The sequence below is a fragment of the Ahaetulla prasina genome, chromosome 18 (assembly GCF_028640845.1).
Source record: "Ahaetulla prasina isolate Xishuangbanna chromosome 18, ASM2864084v1, whole genome shotgun sequence".
NCBI classification, from domain to species: domain Eukaryota; kingdom Metazoa; phylum Chordata; class Lepidosauria; order Squamata; family Colubridae; genus Ahaetulla; species Ahaetulla prasina.
The window spans coordinates 5,286,656-5,310,385 of record NC_080556.1 but is presented as its reverse complement, the minus strand read 5'-3'; the positions used below and the strand labels follow the sequence as shown (position 1 = coordinate 5,310,385).

General features: G+C 47.0%; 2 protein-coding genes across 6 annotated transcripts in view; one reads left to right on the top strand and one right to left on the bottom strand.

Annotated features, from left to right (window-relative positions):
- The window catches only part of LOC131186981 (tyrosine-protein phosphatase non-receptor type 11-like), a 37,514-nt gene extending 22,370 nt beyond the window's left edge, over positions 1–15,144 (top strand). For 2 of the 3 annotated variants that reach the window (XM_058161014.1, XM_058161012.1), the window contains 12 exons: positions 1,805–1,997; positions 3,476–3,595; positions 3,701–3,814; positions 4,073–4,169; positions 4,898–4,977; positions 5,495–5,650; positions 6,326–6,457; positions 7,944–8,098; positions 9,231–9,298; positions 10,457–10,608; positions 11,496–11,596; positions 13,659–13,799. In XM_058161014.1, coding sequence (XP_058016997.1) covers positions 1,805–1,997; positions 3,476–3,595; positions 3,701–3,814; positions 4,073–4,169; positions 4,898–4,977; positions 5,495–5,650; positions 6,326–6,457; positions 7,944–8,098; positions 9,231–9,298; positions 10,457–10,608; positions 11,496–11,596; positions 13,659–13,746 — 1,456 coding nt within the window. In that variant the 3' untranslated portion in view covers positions 13,747–13,799. Of the gene's footprint in view, positions 1–1,804; positions 1,998–3,475; positions 3,596–3,700; positions 3,815–4,072; positions 4,170–4,897; positions 4,978–5,494; positions 5,651–6,325; positions 6,458–7,943; positions 8,099–9,230; positions 9,299–10,456; positions 10,609–11,495; positions 11,597–13,658; positions 13,800–14,522 lie in introns of those variants that run through there. The other variant, XM_058161013.1, reaches the window with a different exon arrangement.
- A 140-nt stretch (positions 15,145–15,284) lies between these two features.
- RNF223 (ring finger protein 223) lies at positions 15,285–23,489 on the bottom strand. Of its 3 annotated transcripts, none has more exons than XM_058161016.1 (3): positions 18,980–19,306; positions 18,676–18,817; positions 15,287–18,233 (listed from the first exon to the last, which is right to left on the bottom strand). In XM_058161016.1, exons 2-3 carry the CDS (start codon positions 18,725–18,727, stop codon positions 17,380–17,382), a joined length of 906 nt encoding a protein of 301 aa, XP_058016999.1. In that variant the 5' UTR covers positions 18,728–18,817; positions 18,980–19,306; the 3' UTR covers positions 15,287–17,379. The 3 variants fall into 3 exon arrangements, with proteins under 3 accessions (XP_058017000.1, XP_058016999.1, XP_058016998.1); XM_058161015.1 differs by lacking the exon at positions 18,980–19,306 and adding an exon at positions 22,884–23,488 and having other exon boundaries at positions 15,288–18,233; XM_058161017.1 differs by lacking the exons at positions 18,676–18,817; positions 18,980–19,306 and adding an exon at positions 22,884–23,489 and having other exon boundaries at positions 15,285–18,233.
- Positions 23,490–23,730: the final 241 nt, after the last annotated feature.

The following is a 23,730-nucleotide window of genomic DNA, read 5'->3' as shown; positions in this document are numbered from 1 at the left end:
TTTTTTTTTTTAAAATTTGAATTTATATCCCGCCCTTCTCCGAAGACTCAGGGCGGCTTACACTATGTCAAGCAATAGTCTTCATCCATTTGTATATTTATATACAAAGTCAACTTTATTGCCCCCAACAATCTGGGTCCTCATTTTACCTACCTTAGAAAGGATGGAAGGCTGAGTCAACCTTGGGCCTGGTGGGACTCGAACCTGCAGTAATTGTAGGCAGCTGTGTTAATAACAGACTGCATTAGCCTGTTGAGCCACAAGAGGCCCTGATTGTGCCATTTTTCAAAAGGCAGCTGGGATTAGTTTTTTTTTTCTTCTTGATTACCACTAATCTGTATATTACCACGGATTTGTACCGCTAATTTGTAGAGAGCTTCCATGTTTCCTGATGGACACAGGGAACATTGATGTCACTCAACTGCCTGCTTTGTGGGAATTCTGGCTTAGAGATGTTGCCTCACAATCAGGAGGTTGTGAGTTCGATCCTAGGTAGAGGCAGATGTAGGGTCTCCTGCTTGGCCAGGGGGGTTGGACTAGATAACCAGCAAGGTCCCATCCGGCTCTGTTAAATTCAAAGCTGCAAGGAAGTAGGGATTTGGGGCAGGTTCCCCCCTGGCCTTTTCCAGGATGTTCCTCTGACATCCAAGATTGGCCTACCTTCCTGGGCTTTCCAGGTGGTGTCCCATCCAAATATCAAGCTGTGTGACCCAACTCAAGGGATTCCGGGAATCTTAGTCCAGCATCTGTACTCCGCCATTGGAAATTTAAAGGGCCTTGTAGACGCTTAGCTCAAATTGGCTTTTATATCCGGGGGGGAAAGGGCCATCAAAGATGATGCCGCAAGAGAATAGCAATAGCACTTAGACTTATATGCTGCTTCAGAAGGCTTTTACAGTCCTCTCTAAGCGGTTTACAGAGTCATCCTCTTGCCCCCAGCAATCTGGGTCCTCATTTTACCCACCTCGGAAGGATGGAAGGCTGAGTCAACCTTGCGCCAGTCGGTCAGGATTGAACTGCTGGCAGTGGGCAGAGTTAGCCTGCAATACTGCATTCTAACCACTGGGAGGGAATGAAGGAAGGAAGGAAGCAAGCAAGCAATAGTATTTAAGGCTTATATACCGCTTTGCCCCCAAGAATCTGGGTCCTCATATTACTGACCTCAGAAGGATGGAAGGCTGAGTCAACCGTGAGCCAGTCGGTCAGGTTTGAACTGCTGACAGTGGGCAGAGTTAGCCTGCAATACTGCATTCTAACCACAGGGAGGGAGGGAGGGAAGGAAGGAAGATAGCAATAGTACTTAAGACTTATATACCACTTTGTACCCCCAACAATCTGGGTCCTCATTTTACCCACTTTGGAAGGATGGAAGGCTGAGTCAACCTCGAACCTGGTGCGATTCGAACTGCCAAATTGCAGGCATCTGGCAGTCAGCAGAGGTAGCCTGCAGTACTGCACTCTAACCACTGCGCGACCATGAATAGATAGATGGTGGGCACCCTCTAGAGACCAGACTAGGAAATGCATCATTCTGGGACCATTTTCACAGATTTTTGAAACATGAATCCTATACAAAATAGGAGCACCATAGATGAGAGACAGATAATGTGCCATCTTGCAAGGTTCCTCACTGGCAAATCCAGAAAAGGAGCAGGGAGAAGGATGAGAAGGGGTCTCTGGGGTTTAAACCCCATGCACCTAAAAATAGGTGATAATATCTCTACACTGAGTGATGGGTAAAGGGGAGTTGGATCTTCCCCATTGGAAAGCCGGCCTGTCTTATTTTTTTATTTTATTTTTTCAGATGGTATCATGGTCACCTAACCGGCAAGGAAGCCGAGAAACTCCTGACCGACAAGGCCAAACCCGGCAGCTTTTTGGTTCGCAGCAGTCAAAGCAAACCGGGGGATTTCGTCTTGTCCGTTTTGACGAACGAGGATAAAGCCGACACGGGAGACCGGAAACCTCGCGTGACCCACATCATGATCCGCTATCAGGTCAGGAGCTGAGACTTTCCCGCTTTTTTTCAATCTGCCTCTCGGGATGCTGTAACAGGATAGGTTGGAAGGGACCTTGAAGGTCATCTAGAATAGAATAGAATAGAATAGAATAGAATAGAATAGAATAGAATAGAATAGAATAGAATAGAAGTTTTTATTGGCCAAGTGTGATTGGACACACAAGGAACGTGTCTTGGTGCATATGCTCTCGGTGTACATAAAAGAAATAATAGAATAGAATAGAATAGAATAGAATAGAATAGAATAGAATAGAATAGAATAGAATAGAATAGAAGTTTTTATTGGCCAAGTGTGATTGGACACACAAGGAACGTGTCTTGGTGCATATGCTCTCGGTGTACATAAAAGAAATAATAGAATAGAATAGAATAGAATAGAATAGAATAGAATAGAATAGAATAGAAGTTTTTATTGGCCAAGTGTGATTGGACACACAAGGAACGTGTCTTGGTGCATATGCTCTCAGTGTACATAAAAGAAAAGCTCTAGAGGCAGTCCTTGACTTATAACCGTAATAGGGACCGGAAGACCCACTTGTGTGGTTGTTGAATGAGGCATCACACGACAGCACCACATTTTCTGCCATGGTCGTTAAGCGAGACATCATATGACTACAGTGTAACTTGCCCTGATTTTATGTCTATAAGTCTTAAGTACTATTGCTATCTTCCTTCCTTCCTTCCTTCCTCCGTCCCTCCCAGTGGTTAGAATGCAGTATTGCAGGCTAACTTTGCCAGCAGTTTGATCCTGACCGACTGGCTCAAAGTTGACTCAGCCTTCCGTCCTTCCGAGGTCGCTAAAATGAGGACCCAGATTGTTGGGGGCAATAGGGCTGATTCCATAAACCACTTAGAGAAGGCTGTATATAACTCTTAAGTACCCTTCCTTCCTTCCTTCCTTCCTTCCTTCCTTCCTTCCTTCCTTCCTTCCCTCCCTCCCTCCTCCCTCCCTCCCTCCCTCCCAATGGTTAAAATGCATCATTGCAGGCTAACTCAGCCCACTGCCAGCAGTTCGATCCTGACCGACTGACTCAAGGTTGACTCAGCCTCTCACCCTTCCAAGTTGGGTAAAATGAGGACCCAGATTGTTGGGGGCAATAGGGCTGATTCCATAAACCACTTAGAGAAGGCTGTATATAACTCTTAAGTACCCTTCCTTCCTTCCTTCCTTCCTTCCTTCCTTCCTTCCTTCCTTCCCTCCCTCCCTCCCTCCCTCCCTTCCTCCCAGTGGTTAGAATGCATCATTGCAGGCTAACTCAGCCCACTGCCAGCAGTTCGATCCTGACCGACTGACTCAAGGTTGACTCAGCCTCCCACCCTTCCAAGTTGGGTCAAATGAGGACCCAGATTGTTGGGGGCAATAGGGCTGACTCTGTAAATCCCTTAGAGAGGGCTGTAAAAGCACTGTAAAGCGGTATATAAGTGCTATTGCTATTCCTGGTTCTTTTTTGGCAGCTGGACGGGAAGTATGACGTGGGCGGAGGAGAGCGATTCGACACCCTGGCTGACTTGGTGGATCACTACAAGAAGAATCCCATGGTGGAGAAGTCCGGGGTGGTGGTACATCTGAAGCAGGTAAGTCGGTCACCTGTGCCGAGCGTTTAACCAGGGAGAAATAGATGGGAAGGGGGGAAGGTCTCTCTCTCCTTCAACATCTAGAAAAGTTTCTGTCTCTGATAGCCTTTCAACGCCACCCGGATCATCGCCGCCAACATTGAAAACCGAGTGAAGGAGCTGAACAAAATGGCCGACCAGAGTGAGAAGGCGAAGCAAGGATTCTGGGAGGAATTTGAGGTATTGAGGGGTGGGGGGAAAGAGCCAATCAAATCTCCTTTCGTTCCTTCTAGCCTGGGGAGGAGATTTTCCAGCATTCCTTGCGTGAGCGGTACATGGGGGAATTCTGGGAATTTGCACCTGGAAAAGATGTGAAAAGTTGGAGGGGGATTTTTTTTCCCCGTCATCCTCGGCCGTTGCTGGGGATCGTGGAGTTGTTTGAAAGCCTGAACGAAAGATGGAAATCCTGATTCTTTTCCAACTTTTTGGTTCCCGCAGATGTTACAGCAACAGGAGTGCAAATTTCTCTATCCCAGGAAGGAAGGACAGCGAGTGGAGAACAAGGCGAAAAATCGCTACAAAAATATCCTTCCGTGTAAGAATTTCTGAGGGTCGAACTATCCTAAAAGCAGGAAACATTTTTGCCTTTGTCAGGGTCAGGATTTAAGAGCTGACCAGCTGCTACGATGATGTGATGCTGGAAATGAGTCAGCAAGGTTTTTGGGCCGATATCACTTTAAGAGCCTGTAATAAGAAGAGGCCCTATTGGGGGATGTCTCTCTCTCTCTCCGTGTGTGCTTCCGTGCTGTGATTGCTGATTGTTGTTTGTCTGACTAAAGTACGTGTATGTATATATTCCACTATTTAAATACAAACCTCTATTTACTGTATTTGCTCGTGGGTTGTCGCACATAGTCACACTGTACACACACTAACACAATGGAGATTATGATGATAGAAAATAGAATTATTTCTGGTGGTTTTTTTTCCCCTCTTCTTGCACACTTCCCTCTTTTAAGCAATCCCAGAAATTCACGTGTTTCGCACTCAGAGCCCAGTTTGAATCACGGAGGTTAGCAGGTTGGCGTGGCAGCCTTCTTTCACCCAATTTGAGCCCTCTGTGCCTCCCTTGCAGGGTTGTTGTGCCGAGAAGCAGTGAGCTGGAGGACTCTCCTCCCTCCTCCATCCCACCCAGGAGTAAAATCAGTTTTTTAAAAAATTGAACACATTCAGGATATAAATCAGGGCAGTAAATTAAAATATTTCAAGACGGATGCTATTATTTTCCCCCTGGCGTTTATGCTGTTTTCCCTCCCTTTGCAGTTGACACAACCCGAGTGGCTCTCCGGAACGCCGATCCCAGAGTCCCGAGTTCCGATTACATCAATGCCAATTATATTAAAGTGAGTGGCAGGAAACTGGTTCGGATTAGATTAGATTAACTGAGTTGGAAGGGACCTTGTAGGTCATCTAGTCCAGGGGTCGCCAACCTTGGTTCCTTTAAGACTTGTGGACTTCAACTCCCAGAGTCCCTCAGCCAGCCAAGCTATTTTCCAGAGCACCTGAGGGCAGGACAAGAAGCAATGGGTGGAAACTAATCAAGGAGAGAAGCAACTTAGAACTAAGGAGGAATTTTCTGACAGTGAGAACAATTAATCCGTGGAACAACTTGCCTCCAGAAGTTGTGGATGCTCCAACACTGGAAGTTTTTAAGAAGATGCTGGATAACCATTTGTCTGAAGTGGTGTAGGGTTTCCTGCCTAAGCAGGGGGTTGGACTAGAAGACCTCCAAGGTCCCTTCCAGCTTTATTATTCCATTACTCTATGATTCCTTTAGCCCCTGCCTTTCCTAATTTTGAGGTCCCTGGCGTAGATGCTGTCCTCCCATCCAGCAATTCTCTCTTCTCTCCCTTCTTCTAGAACACTCTGGAAGACGGGTGCAGCGCCGAACACTGCAAAGTCTACATCGCCACCCAGGGCTGTCTCCAAAGCACCGTCAACGACTTCTGGACCATGATCTACCAGGAAAACACCCACATCATCGTCATGACCACCAAGGAGGTGGAGCGAGGCAGGGTGAGACACCCCCCCTAGGGCCAGGGGTGGGCTTCAGATCCTTTAGCAACGGGTTCGCTGCCCTGTTGCTGGGTGGGCGTGGCCATGGTGGGCGTGGTCTAGTCACCTGCCTGAACCACGGTGGGGGGGATGGGTGTTTTTCGCCCTTCCCAGGTTCTGGAGACTTTCCTCAAGCCTCCAGGAGGGTGAAAATAGCTTCCCCCCCAGGCTCCAGAGGCCCTTCGGAGGCCGGAAACAAACCCATTGCTTGCCAACCTTCAGTAGGCCCATTTTTTGCCCTCCCAGACCCTCTGCGCGGCACCTGCACTTACCTGGAATGATGAACGGGCCGTGTGGAGACTCCTGGGAGCAGTGAGGCAGGGTGGGTGTGGCCAGCCAGGGGTGGCATTTGGGGGTTTGCCGAACCCCAGCGATCCTTGGCTAGACTAGAGGATTGCCCGAACCCTGCCGAACCCCCAGGAGCCCACCTCTGCCTAGGGCCTCTCCCCATCACATCAACGTCATTTGCGTTGCTGTGTTCACAGGACACACTGGACCCTCTCTTACAAGCCATCTTCACTCCACACTTTAAAAAAAAAACAATGACAACAACAGCGAAACTGCTTTTCGGCTTCCCTCGTTGCGTGAACTGTGTTTGTCTCTCTCCTTTTTTTTTTTTTTTAATCTATCTTGCAGAACAAGTGTTTTCGCTACTGGCCGGATCAAAACTGTACGAAGGAGTTCGGTCCCATCGGCGTGCAGAATATCGGGGAGCGCGAATGTCAGGGCTACTACATCCGGGATTTACAGATTGCACGGATAGACAGGGTTAGATGGTGGGGGGTGGTGTTTCTCTTTTGAAAAGCAGCTGTGTTTCTAGTCCTCGTGCCCACAAAGAGTCTTTTTTTTTGTTTTGTTTGTTTGTTTACATTTATACCCCGCCCTTCTCCGAAGACTCAGGGCGGCTTACAATGTATAAGGCAATAGTCTCATTCTATTTGTATATTTTATACAAAGTCAACTTATTGCCCCCCCAACAATCTGGGTCCTCATTTTACCTACCTTATAAAGGGTGGAAGGCTGAGTCAACCTTGGGCCGGGCTCGAACCTGCAGTAATTGCAGGCTTTGTGTTCTAATAACAGGCTTCTCTATTGCCTGAGCTATCCCGGCCCTTTCTGTAGAAATCTGTTGATCTTCTCAATCTGTGATGGGGGAACCTACGGCACGTGTGGCGGAAGTGGCCCACCGAGCCATTTCTCCGAGCGTGCCAGCCATCGCCTGTTGCAATTCCAGGTTCCAGCATGCCGGCCAGCTGGTCTTCACACAGGCAGGAGCACCGGAACCTGGAAGACCAGGTGGCTGATGCACACGCGTGTGCCGGAAACTGGAAAATCATTTTTCCGGCACGCATATTCTTCCGATTGTTGTCACATTTGCATGCCGCGCACCGTCCCATTTCATCACTCAGTGCCGAAAAAGTTTGGCAGCAAGCGGGGTTTTTAATTGGGTGTTTTTGACAATCTTGCCTTAAATTTGTGGGCCCTCATAAAAGGCTGCAGAATAACAGGAAGTTTTCTCTGAGGTAAAATGTGCTAGAAATTTCTGACGTGGGCTCCCCTGATACGCAATTTCTTTTCTCCTTTTCATGCTTTTCTTGTGTCATTTTGTCGTGCTTCCCAGTCGAATCTCTGCCCAGCTTGTCTTATTTTGACATCCTCTCGCCGTTTCATCCTTCTTGACATGTGGTTACGCCAGCCAAAATTTCTTTCAGTGGTTTAATGACTCACACCCTTTCGGGGTCTTTCTCTCCGCCGTCGTATTTTTCTTGTTGCAAACACTAAGTGACTCAGAAGTTCCGCGAAAGGAGCCCCACAACCGCAGAGCCGGGGTTATGTTATTTCCACCGCGTGGGCAGCTTGCAAATATTTACCTATTTCTGTTTATGTTAATCTTCAGTGTTTTGCTTTGCCGATCATCTCACGTCACAATTTCCCTCACCCACTTCTCCCAAATTGGGGAAGTCTCTTTTCTTCTTCTTCTTCTTCTTCTTCTTCTTCTTCTTCTTCTTCTTCTTCTTCTTCTTCTTCTTCTTCTTCTTCTTCTTCTTCTTCTTCTTCTTCTTCTTCTTCTTCCTCTTCTTCTTCCTCTTCTTCTTCCTCCTCTTCCTCTTCTCCTCCTCCTCCTCCTCCTCCTCCTCCTCCTCCTCCTCCTCCTTCCCCTCCTTTTTCCCAGCTGGCTTATCACAACCTCGTTTCCGATTTTGCCAACCCATTTCTATGTGATTTAATCTGATCTTTCTCTCCTTCCGTCCAGGAGGAGCGGCCCAGAAACATTAAGCACTTCCAATATTTCAGCTGGCCTGATCATGGCGTCCCTAACGAACCGGGCGGCGTCCTCAGCTTTTTGGACCAAATCAACAAGGCTCACAGAAGTATTCCAGAGTCGGGACCAATTGTGGTGCATTGCAGGTGAGGGATATGAGGAAGCTTGGATTTGGGGGTCTTCCACCTAAGCCCAGGTGCCCGCGCTCCTCCTTGGGGCTCCTCCTGGTTCTTTCTCACCCCTCCCCCCCAAAAAAACTAGGAGCAAAGAATTAAGAGTGACATTTTCCTTTGGATCCCTCCTCCAGCACAGATAGTCCTCCGTTTAAATCAGGGGTGAAATCTATTTATCTTCCCTACCGGTTCAGAAGTATATGTGCCCCCCGCGCGCGCCATCTTCCTATCCAATTTTAGACCCCCTGCGCATGTGCAAAGCCTGCTACTGGTTCGCCGAACCACATGCTGCTGCCGCCGCCACTCCCGGTTCGCCTGAACCGGAGCGAACCGGTAGCATTTCTCCCCCTGGTTTAAACCACGTATTTAGAAACCATTTGATGTGGGGCCCATGATGCCTCACTTAACGTCTGCGCCACTTAAAAACACATTTTTTTCCCTCCCTATTGTGGTCATAAGTCAAGGACTACCTTTGACTTATACTATTCTCCAAACTTTTGGAGAATAGAAGAGAAGAGAAGAGAAGAGAAGAGAAGAGAAGAGAAGAGAAGAGAAGAGAAGAGAAGAGAAGAGAAGAGAAGATGAGAAGAAAATAAGAATAGAATAGAATAGAATAGAATAGAATAGAATAGAATAGAATAGAATAGAATAGAATAGAATACGAATAGAACCTGGAAGGGACCTTGGAGGTCTTCTAGTCCAGCCCCCTGCTCAAGCAGGAGAACAAGACAAGTGGCTATAGCGTAGATGGTGATTTGAGTTCAGCAGAGAGAGTTTAATTTAATTTAATTTTAATTTTTATTTGCATTTATATCCCGCCCTTCTCCGAAGACTCAGGGCGGCTTACACTATGTTAAGCAATAGTCTTCATTCTATTTGTATATTTATATACAAAGTCAACTTATTGCCCCCAACAATCTGGGTCCTCATTTTACCTACCTTATAAAGGATGGAAGGCTGAGTCAACCTTGGGCCTGGTGGGACTCGAACCTGCAGTAATTGCAGGCAGCTGCTGTTAATAACAGACTGTCTTACCAGTCTGAGCCACCAGAGGCCCCTGTTGTGTGGATATCCTTTGACCTCTTCCCTTTCTCTCCTTTTCCAGTGCCGGGATAGGCCGAACGGGCACCATCATTGTAATAGACATGCTGGTGGATACCATTCACCGACAAGGTAAACACAACCGTGCCTTTTCTCTAATTTTGTACAGGGAGTAATCACTGCGAGAACTCAGCTTACGATCCCAATTGAGCCACAAATTCCTGTCGCTAAACGAGGCATTGGTTAAGTAACCCGGTTGCTAAGCGAATCTGGTTTCCCGCCTTGACTTTGCTTGTCAGAAGGGCGCGAAAAGAGATTGTGTGACCCCGGGACGTCATAAATATGAATCCGTTGTCAAGCATCTGAATGATATTTCTCTATGGGAATAGATCTGCTGAATAAAACTCCGCACTGGCGTCACGAAGGGCATCCGGCCAGTAAACATTCAGCTCCATTCAGTTGCCCAGACTTCACCCCGCAAAGGATTATGGGGTTGTTAAAAGAGGAGGAGGAGGATCATGACAACGGGGATGCCCCAACGGTCATAACTTTGAACGGGCAACTAAACGAACTGCTTGTAAGTCGAGGACTAGCTGAATTTACAACAGTCAAGGCATCCTCCGATCATGGGATCGTGCTTCGGACACTTGGCAAACGTTGTGCACTTACAACCTTCACAGTCACATCATCGGCCATTGGGCGAATTTTCCAGCCAGCTTCCAACAAGCAAACTCAATGGGGAAGGTGGCAGAAAGTGATGCCCCGCGTAAGGATCGCACCACTCAAAGTTTCCAGTCCTTATCGTGGTTGCAAGTCAACAACTATAGTCATACGGTGTTTCCCCCAAAATACCGGGTCTTCTATTAATTTTTGCTCCAAAAGACGCATGATTAGAGCTTATTTTCCAGTTAGGGTTTATTTTTGGAGGGGGGGGAAATACAGTACTAAACGCCTGCTGACAATCTTAACTGGGGCTTATTTTGGGGGTAGGGCTTATATTACGAGCATCCTGAAAAAAAATCATGCTGTGCCTTATTTTCCGGTTGGGTCTTATTTTCAGGGAAATACAGTACTAAATTCATCCACCTGGCTGACAATCTTAACTGGGGCTTATTTTGGGGGTAGGGCTTATATTACAAGCATCCTGAAAAATCACGCTAGGACTTATTTTCCGATCGGGTCTTATTTTTGGGAGAAACAGGGTTGTAATATGAGTGTATTACATTTTAGACTGTTTTAGACCTGGAACATTTTTAAACATCTTTTCCTCTCTTCTCTTATTCACAATAGGTTTGGATTGCGACATCGACATCCCGAAGACGATCCAGATGGTCCGGAGGCAGAGGTCGGGCATGGTGCAAACAGAAGCCCAGTACAAATTCGTCTACATGGCTGTGCAGCAGTTCATCGCAACGCAGCAGAAGGAGCTAGAAGAGGAACAGGTGAGGACCTGGAAACTAACCAAAAGGGAGAAGCAACCTCTGGGATTAAGGAGAAACTTCCTATCAGCGAGGACAATTAACCAGCGGAACAGCTTGCCACCAGAAATGGTGGGCGCTCCATCACTGGAGGCTTTTGAGAAGAGATTGGATGTCCTTTTGTCTGAAATGGTATAGGAATGGCTAGCAATAGCACTTCAGACAGTCACGTCAGCAGGGAAGCTGGGAAGTCTGTATCAAGCGTGGCCACGAAGCCTCTGCAGCTTTGCCAAAGTCCTGTCAGAGTTCTCAGGGCAGGCAGGAATCCAAGGTGTGACTTCAGCAAACCAGATGAGACTTTGCCTGACTCAAGGAATGCCAAAAAGCAGATCCTTTATATAGGCCATGGGGTGTGGCGCCATGACTCAGCACTTATCCAGGCCTGCCCCTCCCTTCCTTTTGCTGACGTCACCTCTCCATTCTCCGGAAGCGGGGATCTCTCCATCCTTCGTCTGCCTGCCCAGCTGCCGGCAATTCTAGCTCGTGGCTGTCTTCATGCTCACATGCTATAGGAGGGAGGTTTGTTTGCTCAGTCTATCCGGGCATGGTGCCAGGGCTTGGGGGCTGGAGGCATGCCAAGCCATTCTTCTTCACTATCAGTCTCTGGCTGAGATAGCAGGAGATGGGAGGGGCCCGGCTGCGGAGAGGAGGGCGGGCGAGGCACAACACTGTCAGGAAATTTCTCCTTAGTTCTAGGTTGGGTCTATCCTTGATTAGTTTCCATCCGTTGCCTCTTGTCTTTCCTTCTGGTGCTTTGGAGAATGTTGAGACCCTCTTCTTTGGGGCAGCCCCTCAAATATTGGAAGACTGCTATCATGAATTATCATAAAAATACTGAAACTTTATTTCAGAGATGCCTACGGAAGGACACGGGTTATTTAAATATCCGATACTTGCCGATGGAAAAACCCAGAGCCAAAACTCGCCCTCCTTCGCCTCGGCTCCAGATCGGGTAAGATCCATTTTGTCTCCTCCTCCCCCTCCCCCAATAGCAAGTAGTTCTCGTCTTATGACCACCATTGGGACCGGACCTTCCTTTGCTAAGCGAGAAGGTTCTTAGGCCTGATTTTGCAACCTTTCCTTGTCATGGTTGTTAAGCGAATTGCTCCGGTCACTAAGTGAAGCAGACGGACACGAAATGGATCCTGTTTTCCACCACTGATTTTTGCGTGTCAAAAGCTATTTGGGAAGGTCACGACCCCCAAGACTGGACAACCACGGTAAATCCAATCTGGTTGCCAAGAATCCAAATTTTGATCATGTGACCACATGAGTGTGGGGATACTGTGACGGTCGTAACTGCAAGGACCAGTTTTAAGTCACTTTTTTCAGCACCGTCGTAACTTCGGACAGTCACTAAAGAATGGTCGTAAATCGAGGACTGCCTGTAATTGGGGAAAAAAATGGGTGAAGGAAATAATAGGTAGTCCTTGACTTCTGACCACAATGGAGGCCAATATTTCTGTTGCTAAGAGAGAACATTTGTTAAGTGAGCCTTGCCCCATTTTACACATTTTGTTCAGTGAGCTGCATGGTCATTAAGTGAATCCATCTTCCCCATTGGCCTGGCTTGCCCGAAGGTGGCAAAAGGGGATCGTGTGCCCCTGCAACCGTCGTAAATGTGAATCAGTGGCCAAGCATCTGGATTGTGGGGATGTTGCAACGGTCGTAAAGTGTGAAAAATGGTCATAAGTCACTTTTTTCAGCACAGTTGTTCACTTCAAATGGTCACTAAATGAAAGCTGTAAGCCAAGAATAGGGGCCGGATAGCTCAGGCTGGTAAGGCCTGTTATTAAGAACACAAAGCCTGCAATTACTGCAGGTTCAAGCCCGGCCCAAGGTTGACTCAGCCTTCCACCCTTTATAAGGTAGGTAAAATGAGGACCCAGATTGTTGGGGGGGCAATAAGTTGACTTTGTATATCATATACAAATAGAATGAGACTATTGCCTTATACACTGTAAGCCGCCCTGAGTCTTCGGAGAAGGGCGGGGTATAAATGTAAAAAAAATAAAAAAATAACTGCCTGTACTTCATTTAAGTGGAGACCTGAACCTGCGTGGGGTATGATGGTTATTCATCACATGCTAAATAATAATAAATTCCATTAAGTGGCGATATCTGAAGTGAGTGGTGGGGCGGCCTAGTGGGGGAGCTCTCGCCTCACAATCAGGAGGCTGTGAGTTCAATCCTAGATAGAGGCAGATATTTCTCTCTCTGGGCACTCTGAACAATCTGCTGGACAAAACTCCGCACTGGGGACAGGAAAGGCATCTGGTCAGTAAACACTCAGCTCCATTCAGTTGCCCAATGCAAGGGATTATGGGGTCGTTAAAAGAGGATGAATGGTGATATAAGCTGCTTGTGTCTCTCAGTGTGTTCGGTTGACTAAGCTGGTGGCTCAGTGTAAACCTCCCCACCGTTGCTCGGTTTTTGGTGGAGTGGTCTGCCAGCAGCCTGCGGAGCTGGCAATGGAGTCGGACAGCGATGAGGCTGAGGAGGGGCCAGAGCCATCGGGGAGTGATGTGCGGACTCCAGAGCCTCCAGAGACTGATAGTAGTGAGGCAGAGGAACAGGAGGAGCCTGTTCCTAATGCACACATGAGAAGAGCTGCCAGAAGGCAAGAGCAGCTCAAGCAGAGAGGACGACTCAGGAGTAAGGCCAAGAGATGATTGGCCCCTCCCATAAGGCTTAAAACAGACCAGCAACGGTGTTTGGGCTTTGCCGGAAAACAACGTTGATAGCTTCGTCTTCTTGCATTTGTTTTGTATCGGTGACTTCTGAACGTTTGCCAAGAAAGGCCTTTGGCAGTTTGCCTAATTGGACCAAGGTTTGCGATAGGACTGAGGAATTTGTGTTGGGAGGAATTCGCTTTAATTTAAGTTGAACTACGCTGGGAATGAAGTCATTCTCAGCTGTTCGAATAAAGTTTCTTTGTTTTTTTCACGGACTGAGTTTCCTACTACCTGCTTGGGCCTGGGTCAGTTGCTGATTCTCCATCTTTTCTTCCGCAGGGTAGCCGACGAGGAAACGACCTCCGTCTACGAAAACCTGAGTATCAAAACCGCCAAGGTGTCAGGATTCACTAACTCAGGAAGATAGTAGCTATAGAACAGGATAGAGAACAGGTGGCTTATAAAATAGGTAGGCATGTGTGTCCAGGTGTGGTTATTTGGCCTCCCGATATGACAGACCAGTGGATTACATCCCCAAGCACTCTTAAGACTCTCCTTTCCAGAAACCTGGCCCTGTTGGAAAACTCAGTTTCTCTCAGCCGACACTCATCAAAATCCCAATTCAGGATTATTTTTCTTTTAGACTTAAAAGATCTCTGCACCACAGTGGGGTTGGGAGGGATGAAAAACTGCATAATTTTCCGTCTTGGCTTTTATGGATGGGAACCGACTCGTCCAACGTCCAAGATATTGGTGCGATCTGAAGGGACACCAGTTTTATTTCCATCTCAAGGTTTATCGTTACCTCCTCCAGATATTGTTCTGACCTAGGCTTCCTTAGAAAGTATACAGCACAGTCTTAATCCCGGCAAGCCTCTTTTATTCATACGGCCGTGAATTGTTGTCATCCCTAGTCCGAAAGGCTTCTCAGACAGTCTTTCAGGGGAGTGTTTACAAACACCCACCTTATCTCCCTTGGAATGCTGCCAGAGAACTAATTGCCACACGCAGGGCAAGGCCACACTTAGCACAGAGTCAAAGAGAACTTTTCCAAAGCTTTTACCGACCAGATGAACTAATTGTTTCCTGCAAAAGCTCACGTCCCAAACGCTCCTCTTTTATGTCTTATGGGAGGGGCTAATCATCTCCAAGCCTTACTCCCAAGTCGACCCTGTTTTCTTAATTGTTCCTGTCTCCTGGCAGCTCTCCGCATTCGTACATTGGGAACAGGCCCCCGCTGTTTTTCTGCCTCACTGATGTCAGATTCTGGAGGCAGCAAAGAACTATCAGATGGCCCTGGCCCTCTCTCTGCCTCCGACTCAGAGCCCTCGTCCGAGCCTTCCCCAGACTCCAGGACTGGCCCATGTTCCTCCCCAACCTCCTCACTGTCTGAATCTCCTGCCAGCTCTGCGGGCCAATGGCGGGCCACAACAGATATGATGCAGTTTCCATGTTTTCATTCCCACTGGATTTTCCATGCCAAATGCAACCTTAAGCCTCTGTCTCGCAAGACCACTCGTTGGTCTAATTCAGTGGATTTCAACCTGGGCCACTCTAAGAGAAGGGTGGATTTTCCACTCCCAGAATTCTTCCACTGACCTGCTGATTGGGGAATCCTAGACGTTTCTGACTAGGGAATTCTGGGAATCAAAGTCCACCCAACTTAAAAAGTTGTCTAGCCGGAAAAACACTGGTTTAATTTATGCAAGGGGTAAGAAATAATTCCTTTTCTTGCTACGCTGTATTTATCCACAAGTGCCTCTGATTTTCTGTAACAGAGGCTACAAATTGGAGGTTATGTATGTGTGTGTGTGTGTATATATATATATATATATATATATATATATATATATATATATATATATATATATATATATATATATATATATATATATATATATATATAAAAGAGAAAAAAATATATATATAGTGAATTAACAAGTGTCTTTGTTTCAAGCAGAGGGGTTGCACTGTTGAGCATGCTGGCCTGAGAATTCTGGAAGTCCGTACATGGCGGCTGGGAAATTCTGGGAGTTGTGTTTTTTTTATTTATTTACATTTATATCCCGCCCTTCTCCGAAGACTCAGGGCGGCTTACAGTGTGTAAGGCAATAGTCTCATTCTATTTGTATATTTACAAAGTCAACTTATTGCCCCCCCAACAATCTGGGTCCTCATTTTACCTACCTTATAAAGGATGGAAGGCTGAGTCAACCTCGGGCCGGGCTTGAACCTGCAGTAATTGCAGGCTGCTGTGTTCTAATAACAGGCTTGTTACAGCCTGAGCTATCACGGCCCTTGAAGTCCGCACATGGCGGCTAGGGAATTCTGGGAGTTGAAGTCCAAACATGGCGGCTGGAGAATTCTGGGAGTTGAAGTCCGCACATGGTGGCTAGGGAATTCTGGGAGTTGAAGCCCGAACATGGCAGCTAGGGAATTCTGGGAGTCGAAGTCAGTGGTGGCCTTCAGCTGATTTGGGCCGGTTCAAGCGAACCGGTTGTTAAATTGCTGTCTGGCCCCACCCCGCCCTGCCCCACCCCACCCCTTCCAGGAGTCCCCACAGGCCCCATTTTGGCTCTCAAGTAAGTGCAGGGAGGGCTACTAGGCCCAAAATGGGGCGCAGGGGGGTACGACTCACCCCCTGGCCCGTTTTTGCTCCCAGGGGGGTGCAGGAGGCCAAGTACTGCCTTTCACACCCCATGGCCACACCCACCATGGCCACGCCCGCCCAGCCAGTAGTTAAATTATTTGAATCCCACCATTGGTTGAAGTCCATATATGCCAGCTGGGGAATTCTGGGAGTTGAAGTCGACTCGTTCTGAAGTCGTTAAGGCTGAGAAATTTAGTCCCAAAAGGAGCGTTTGATCCCAAAGAAGAACGGTGACCCCCCCTCCACACTACTTTTGTGCATTGCCCAGGTAAATCAACCCAGGGCCTAATAAAACGTAGAGACCGAAATACAATTCCCAGCATCCTTCAGCATGAGCCGAGTCTGGCGGGATCCCGTAGTTCAGGAATCTCTGCCCCGATCAATAATAATATTAGAATATCGCAGATTCTCTTACGCCTGAACACAGCCCGGTTTTTTTAATGAAAGACAGGCAGAGTTCAAACCACCGATTAATACGATACAGCTAGTCCTCGACTTACAATTCACTTAACAACCGTGTGACCGACTGAACCGCTTGCAAGGAATTCATTTAACCGCCGCGTCAAGAAAGGACGTCAAATGGAGCCAAAACTCACAGCTGCCTCGCTTAGCGACGGACATGCTGCGCTCCATTGGGGTTGTAAGTCGAGGACTTAACCTGCAGGAACCTCTCTCGCTCCTCCACCAGGATCCCCACTGCAGTTTATATATAATCTCCAGTTGCCCCAATACCGTTCCTCCCTCTCGTTCAGCGACATCTACTTTCCCCTCTTCTGATCTACCCCAAGAACTTGGCGGGGGGAAAAAACATCATCGCAATAACAACAACAACTGTCCCACGCGCAATTCAGCGGTATAAAACTGAAATGTTTAATAACAATAGAAAATGAAGTTGTCCCCTCCTTTCGCCCAAACGAAACCGGAAGTAGAGGGAAAATGTTGAAGGTCCGCAAAAGGAGAAGAGTATGCAGAGTTTGGTCCGTTGGCTCGGATTTGCGTCTCCTGGGAAGGGGAAATCCTATTGGTTCGCTTGGCGCTGTCACAATTCTCCCCGTGGCGGAGTGTGTACTCCCATACGAGCAAAACAGGTTGTCTTCTGCTTGGACTTTGGCAGTTGAGCCTCACAAAGCAGGTGGGCCAACCATAGGGCCACCGAGGAGGTGTGGAAGTGGGCACGTGGGTGTTTCAGGTCGACATGACCAAGAGGGAGGACGTCCAAGCGTTCACGTCAGTTGCGTCGCACCAGGTCAACGTGATGGCCCATCCAACCCAACGCGATCCTCTAGAACGGACAGAACAAGCCCACCTCATCCTCCCCCACGGTTTCTTCCAGAGGGGAACTTGTGGACTTTCTTCCCCGATGACCGGCGGTCACCCCACATCAGAGCAGCACACACACACCCCCGGTAATCACGGTACGATCCTGGTGAGGTCCAGCACGGGGGCCGGGGTGGTGAGATGGTAAGGCACGTAATTCGGCCGCGGGTACGAGAATTTATTGAGGCATTTCAAGTTCCCCGTCTTGACGATACACTGAACCGGCCACAGGATGATGCAAAAGAGGATAATGATGAGCACGGAAAGCAGGACGACGCGTTTCCAGTCGTCGCATATCGAACAGCGCGAGAGACGTCCGATGAAACCCTCGGTGGGGGTCTCGGGGACTTCGGGCTTGCTGGGGGCGATGTCGATGGTGACGCAGGTGTGGGGATTGTCGGGATCGGAGCACTGTCTGCAGCAAAGCTTGGTCCCTTCCATCCAGAGGGTTTTCTCCTTCTGGAGTTCCGACGGTAAGGTGGCCATCACCTCTTTGCTCGTCTGGAGACCTGGAGCGCCCTCGAGTGGGATTTCGGTGAGCTGCCTGCAGAAGGGACACGGGAGCTGATCTTCCACCCGGTTGGGCGGTAGGGCGGCTGTCAGCCGGGCCAAACACTCCAAGCAGAAAGTGTGATGGCAGTGGAGGACCTTGGGGGTCTTGAAGAGGTTGTCGTAGGTGTTGAAGCAGATGGAGCATTCGATCGGCGAGGTGGGGCGCTCCGTCGGGGAGCCCAGCCTGGTCTTCCCGTCGACGGGGGAACTCAAGGGAGACACCACGGGTGAACAGACGGCGGGCCTGTTTTCCGCAGAGGGAGATGTGATCACGATCGGATTGAGCGGGATGGGTCTCTCGTGGGGGTCCGCTGGGGTGGGACTTTGGGGAGTCGAGGGGGGAGAGTCTGGCACTTCGGTGTGCCAGACCTGGGTTAAGCAGGACATAACGGAACCTGGGGAAATAAAAAACCGGGATTAGCATTAAGACAACATGGAGTCATCCTGCATCAGTATTTCTCAATCAAAGCGACTTCAAGTTGGGTGGACTTCAACTCCCAGAATTCCCCAGCCAGCCCGAGAATTCTGGGAATTGAAGTCCGCACATGCTGGCTGGGGAATTCTAGAAGTTGAAGTCCAACCATTTTTGAAAATTTCCAAGGATGAGAAACACTGCCCTAGAGGTTTATTTCCTAAATCTTTCTAAGACCCTGCCCCGTTTTTTCTTCTCCAAAACTTCCTTAACTTTCCATAGGAATGAAAAATCCACATGTTGTTCACCTGCCCAGAATAGCAATTGTTGGAAACAGGGAACTCCCAACACTTGAGAATTCCCCCCTCCTCAAAAACATCAGGAAAGAGCTGCATTAAAATAAAATAAAATAAAATCACACCTACCCCAACCGGTGCTTCTCCTAAATTGAGAAGGCAGGAGCGTTGCTGTTTCCATGAAATCCAGAAGGGATCTCGGGGGGTCCCAGGTAGAGACCCTGTTTGCTGAGGTGGTGGTGGGGCAGCGTTGGCCGGCCGCACACAAAGCCTAAGACAAACCAGAATACGAGTCCGTTCAGGATGATACGGAGATAGCGGATGCCAGCGTGGCTAAACTCCCACGTAAATCTGCCCTTTGTTGTGTTTTTAGGGGCTGAAGGAAAAAAAACGAGCAGCAAAGCTTTGCTACACACATACACCACACACACACCTCTTCCCAGTTTTGGGACTACCACTCCTGACCACAAGTTTTAAGGGGAGCCTCTTGTCTCGTGTCTTCTTGGACGTCCAGAAAAAAACACATTTTTTTTTCCTTTCTTCTGGGATGCCGGGACTTGTCAGATTGTCAAAGAAGATAGAGACTTAAGATTTTCCCAAAACGAGGACCAGTTTTCTGATTCTCCGGCGATGAGATATACATCCCTTCAGGCCTGGGTGGAGCATCCTTCTCCTGTTTTACAACAGACTCGCCTTCCAAATATATAAATAAATGTTATTTCCGCCATCAGCTTGCAAGCAGACACGTGGGGGGCCCCCCCCGTGGGAAAAAAACAACTCCAATGTTTGCAGATTTTTTTTTTCCCCTAGCAAACAGCCCAGTTCTCCTATTTTAACTTGGCTTTGCTGGAGTTTTTTTTTTTCTTTCTTTCTTTCCACATTGCAAGCATGATCTAGCAAAAAAAAAAAACACCGATGGGGAATTTCCTGGTTCTCATCTAACCTCAGGTCTGCTTTTATCTCACTCTAATAGGAAATACCGCTCGTATCAAATCCCAAGCCGAGTGTGCTAACTGCTTGGTTTTTAATTTACGGTTTGTTTAATTTCTCAGAGCTTGGCACCCGTCTAAGGGACGTGCGTGCTGCATGTAGACTGGGGACAGAAGGTAAATGCTGGTATGAAACAAAAATACGTATTTTTATTTTGCCTTTCCTCCAATTGATTCCTCCAGCCCCCGGGAACTTGAGGGCCAGGGGATGAGCTGGGAAGTCCACCACGACAAACTTTTGGTTGAAGAAAGTTTGAAAGCTCTTGTCGGTTATTTTTTACGAAATTAGCAGGAATGGAACACAACTCTTTTAATATATTTTTTTTTTAAATGGCTCCTTTATAGACAAAGCGACTTCTAAGAAACCGAGAAGGGCCGATGGCAAATTTGGCAGAGAAAGGAGAGGCCAAATTTGCAAGATAGTGTGGACTTAAAGCCCAAATTGATGGTGGTATAATGGAGGCGGTGGGTAACTCATTGCTAATTGGTGTGTCTGCTGCCCCCAAAACCAGTAAAACTGGTTTCTGAGCCTAGCTGCTCCGGAGAATTTAAAATCACCCTAAAGAAACTGAGTCACCCCAGTCATTTCCCCAAAGAAGTCGGGGTGAGGTTTCTTCAGAGGATGGAATCCCGTGCTGGATTTTGCTAGGAAAATGCTTTTTAGCATTGCTATATGTACTTTGGAGTGTTTTTCTTCAAAAAGTGATCGTTTTTTCTGAACTGAGCATTGGCGGAGTCACAAATTTGTACAGCTTTTAGTTATCTCCCAAGACAATTTATATAGTTCACTTTTTGCCATAATATTCCTTTTCTCTAATTTTTTTTTCTTTTCCTTATTTCTATTATATAACTAATCTTACTATTCACCCTAATCTCTAATTGTTAATCAATTTTTTTCTTTTTTTCTTCCTCTCATTGCTTCCTCCAAGTTAAAACCCTTTAGTTTCAAATCAATCATTTTCCTAATATTTAACCCTAATTCTAAATCATCCTATTTGAATATTTTCCTATCGTTCCCTTTTCGCAACCTAATATAGTTTCAAGCGTTTCCCCTAAATTCCATTATTCCAATAACAAAAATTAATGTTCATACAATTTTACCTATACAACTTATCCAAATACTACAAATACCTTACTACAATTCACTTAATTATATAACATTAAAATCATGAAGGAGAGGTATTTATAAGGGACAAGCATCCTGGACTTTCTTAAAAGTTTCCTAAAAGTTTTAGCCCTTTCCATCCCCGAAGGATCGCTCCTCGGTGCCCAAGTGGAGTTCGAATTCAAGCGGTCTTGATTTGGGCTGAAAATTGCATTGGAGGCAGGGCGCTCTTTTTCCGGATACTCCATTCCGATTCCCTCTACCGCCTTGTTTCGTTTTTTCCAAGAAGAGATCTCCTTCAGGGGTACCTTCCTCCACCCCCCCCCCACCAACCATGAGGTCCTGCAATTGTGCAAAACTTTATCCATCCATCGTCATGTATAAAATCCATGCCCCAAAGCAAATGGATTAGAATCAGAATAACAGACTGGGAAAGGGTCCTTGGAGGTCTTCTAGTCCAACCCCCTGCCCAGGCAGGAAACCATACACCACTTCAGACAAATGGTTACCCAACCTCTTCTTAAAAATTTCCAGTGTTGGAGCATTCACAACTTCTGCAGGCAGGATGTTCCACTGATTAATTGTTCTCACTGTCAGGAAATTTCTCCTTAGTTCTAAGTTGCTTCTCTCCTTGATTAGTTTCCACCCATTGCTTCTTGTTCTATCCTCAGGTGTTTTGGAGAATAGTTTGACTCCCTCTTCTTTGGGGCAGCCCCTCAAATATTGGAACACTGCTATCATGTCTCCCCTGGTCCTTCTTTTCATTAAATTCGACATCCCCAATTCCAGCAACCATTCTTCCTATATGTTTTAGCCTCCGGTCCCTCAATCCTCTTTGTTGCTCTTCTCTGCACTCTTTCCAAAATCCCAACATCTCGTTTTACAAGCGTGGCGACCAAAAATTATTCTTTTCTTTTTTTTTTCCAATAAAATAAAAGCAGAACCTTTTCATCTGTTCATAAAGCTCCAGAGGGGATACACCTCTCACTGGCAGACACTGGTGTGCGTCTCTGCACGAGTCCCGTGTCTTCCCTATCCACATCCTCTTTGAAGTCACTCAATTGCCATACCTGGGATGATTACTAAGGCACCCACGAGCCCGGATGTTTGTCAGAAGCGCTGTCCCAGAGGTGGAGCCTTCAAACTATTTTAACGCCCAGGGATTTCTCTCTTAGAAGCGGTGCCGCCCGCCTTTTGCCTTCCAGCAAACGTGCCTGAAACACGCGGCAAAGGTGGATTTTATCCCCTCCGAGCTATCCCTATCAGATTGTCATTCCACAGCCGTGCTCCCAAAAATGCTGCTGCTGGCACAACCAGGGGTGGCTGACGGTTTTATCGCCGTCGTTAAAATCAGCATCACATGCTTCTTCATGTTTCATGCGGACTGCGGGCAGTCCTCGAAGTTACGATGGCCGTCCGGAACCAGAGCGCTCCTGTTGCTATAAGCGATGCGGTCGTTCAATTTTGCGGGCTCGCAAAACTAATTTGGCTTTCCCCGTTGGCTTTGGCTTGCCAATGGGGAGGTCAGAAATGGTGATCACGTGACACGCCACCCCACCCCCGGACGCTGCAACCATCATTCATACATATGTATTTTGCCAAGCAATTGGATTTTGGTCATGTAACCACAGGAATGGCCATAAATGCAAGGACTGGTCTTAAATTCCATTTTTTCCCCCCAGCCGTGACGTAACTTTGGTCGTTAAACGAATGGCTGTAGGTAGAGGATTACCCATGTAGATTCTGTGCTGCAAAACTCCAGGTAGCCACTAGATGGCTGAAAAGCATTCAAGATCCATATCTCTCTGCTGCCCCTAATGGTCACCTGGAGTTTTGCAGACCAATTTTTTTAAAAATTAAACTCTTTGCTTTTACGCAAATCCCAGATGTCTTAAAACCAAGTTATCGATCAGGGAGTGAATTCCTCCTGAAAAAGTCACAGGCCTTAAAGCACAAAAATCCACTCGTTGGGATCTAAGCCCGAGCAGTGACTTTCCCGAGAATAAAACTTGATGACTGATTTTAGGCTACTATTACACAAACGTATTAATCACAGATTTTAAGGAATATGACCGAAAAGCACCTATCTGAAGCATAAATAATATATAATATAATATATAAAAAATAGAATAAATATATTTATATTTATATTTATTCTCATTCTCAGACCCTGGTAATTTCCCCAGAAATTTGCGGAATGTCTTTTGCTACCTGCTCAAAGCCACTTTAAAAGGAAAACTCACCTGTCTTGAGTTGGGTGATCCTAGAAGCAGCAATGCATGTTTAAAAGCTTCTGGCTCTTTCTTTTATTTTTCCTTTTTTTCCCTTCCTTCAAAACAAGGGGAAAAACAGCTCCATCTAAGACATGAGAAACATGCCGGAGATAAATCCCTCAGCAGCCGACAATTTCCTCCCCAAAACAGCAACTGCTCACATCACCTGGTCTGAAAAATCTTTTATAGCCTCTGCTCTTTCCAGGTGACTGGATGGCTCTTACCTGTCTGGGCCAGGTGTGGCTGCTGGGCTTCGGATTGGCTGGATACCCAGGAGGGGGGGCGTGGCTTCTGGTGTTGACAAACAGGACCGGCTAGAGCAGCTTTCTGGACAGCAGGAAACATCCCAAGTAAATCTGAACTCCCAAAGATCGGAGAAATAAAAGCCCATCCAGCCGGCCTCGTCTTGTTTGAAGCGGTTTTAGATAAGATCCACGATTGGTGATGCGTGTTTTCCGGCTGGGGAACTTCCCAGGAATCGGTTTTGGAATCCAATCCAATCGTGGCTTTTGCTGTGATTTCTGCTCAGTCCTGGAAATTTATTTTTTTTCCTCCTTCCCCTTTCTAAAATTGTTCTTTCACACGCGGAAAAGAAGGAAGGGAAATGGGGGGGGGGAAACATTGCAGAAAAGAGTTTGCTTGTTAGGACTTATCCTGCTCTGCAAAAAGTCAATTATTAACGTTTGATTGGGTTACTTAAATAAACTTAAAAAAAAATAAGAACCTGGTAAAACGTTGCTAAAAAAAAATACCTCGAAGCCAGAGGAAATGAAGACCTACCCTAGCAAGTGGAACAAATCCTATTAATTATATTTAA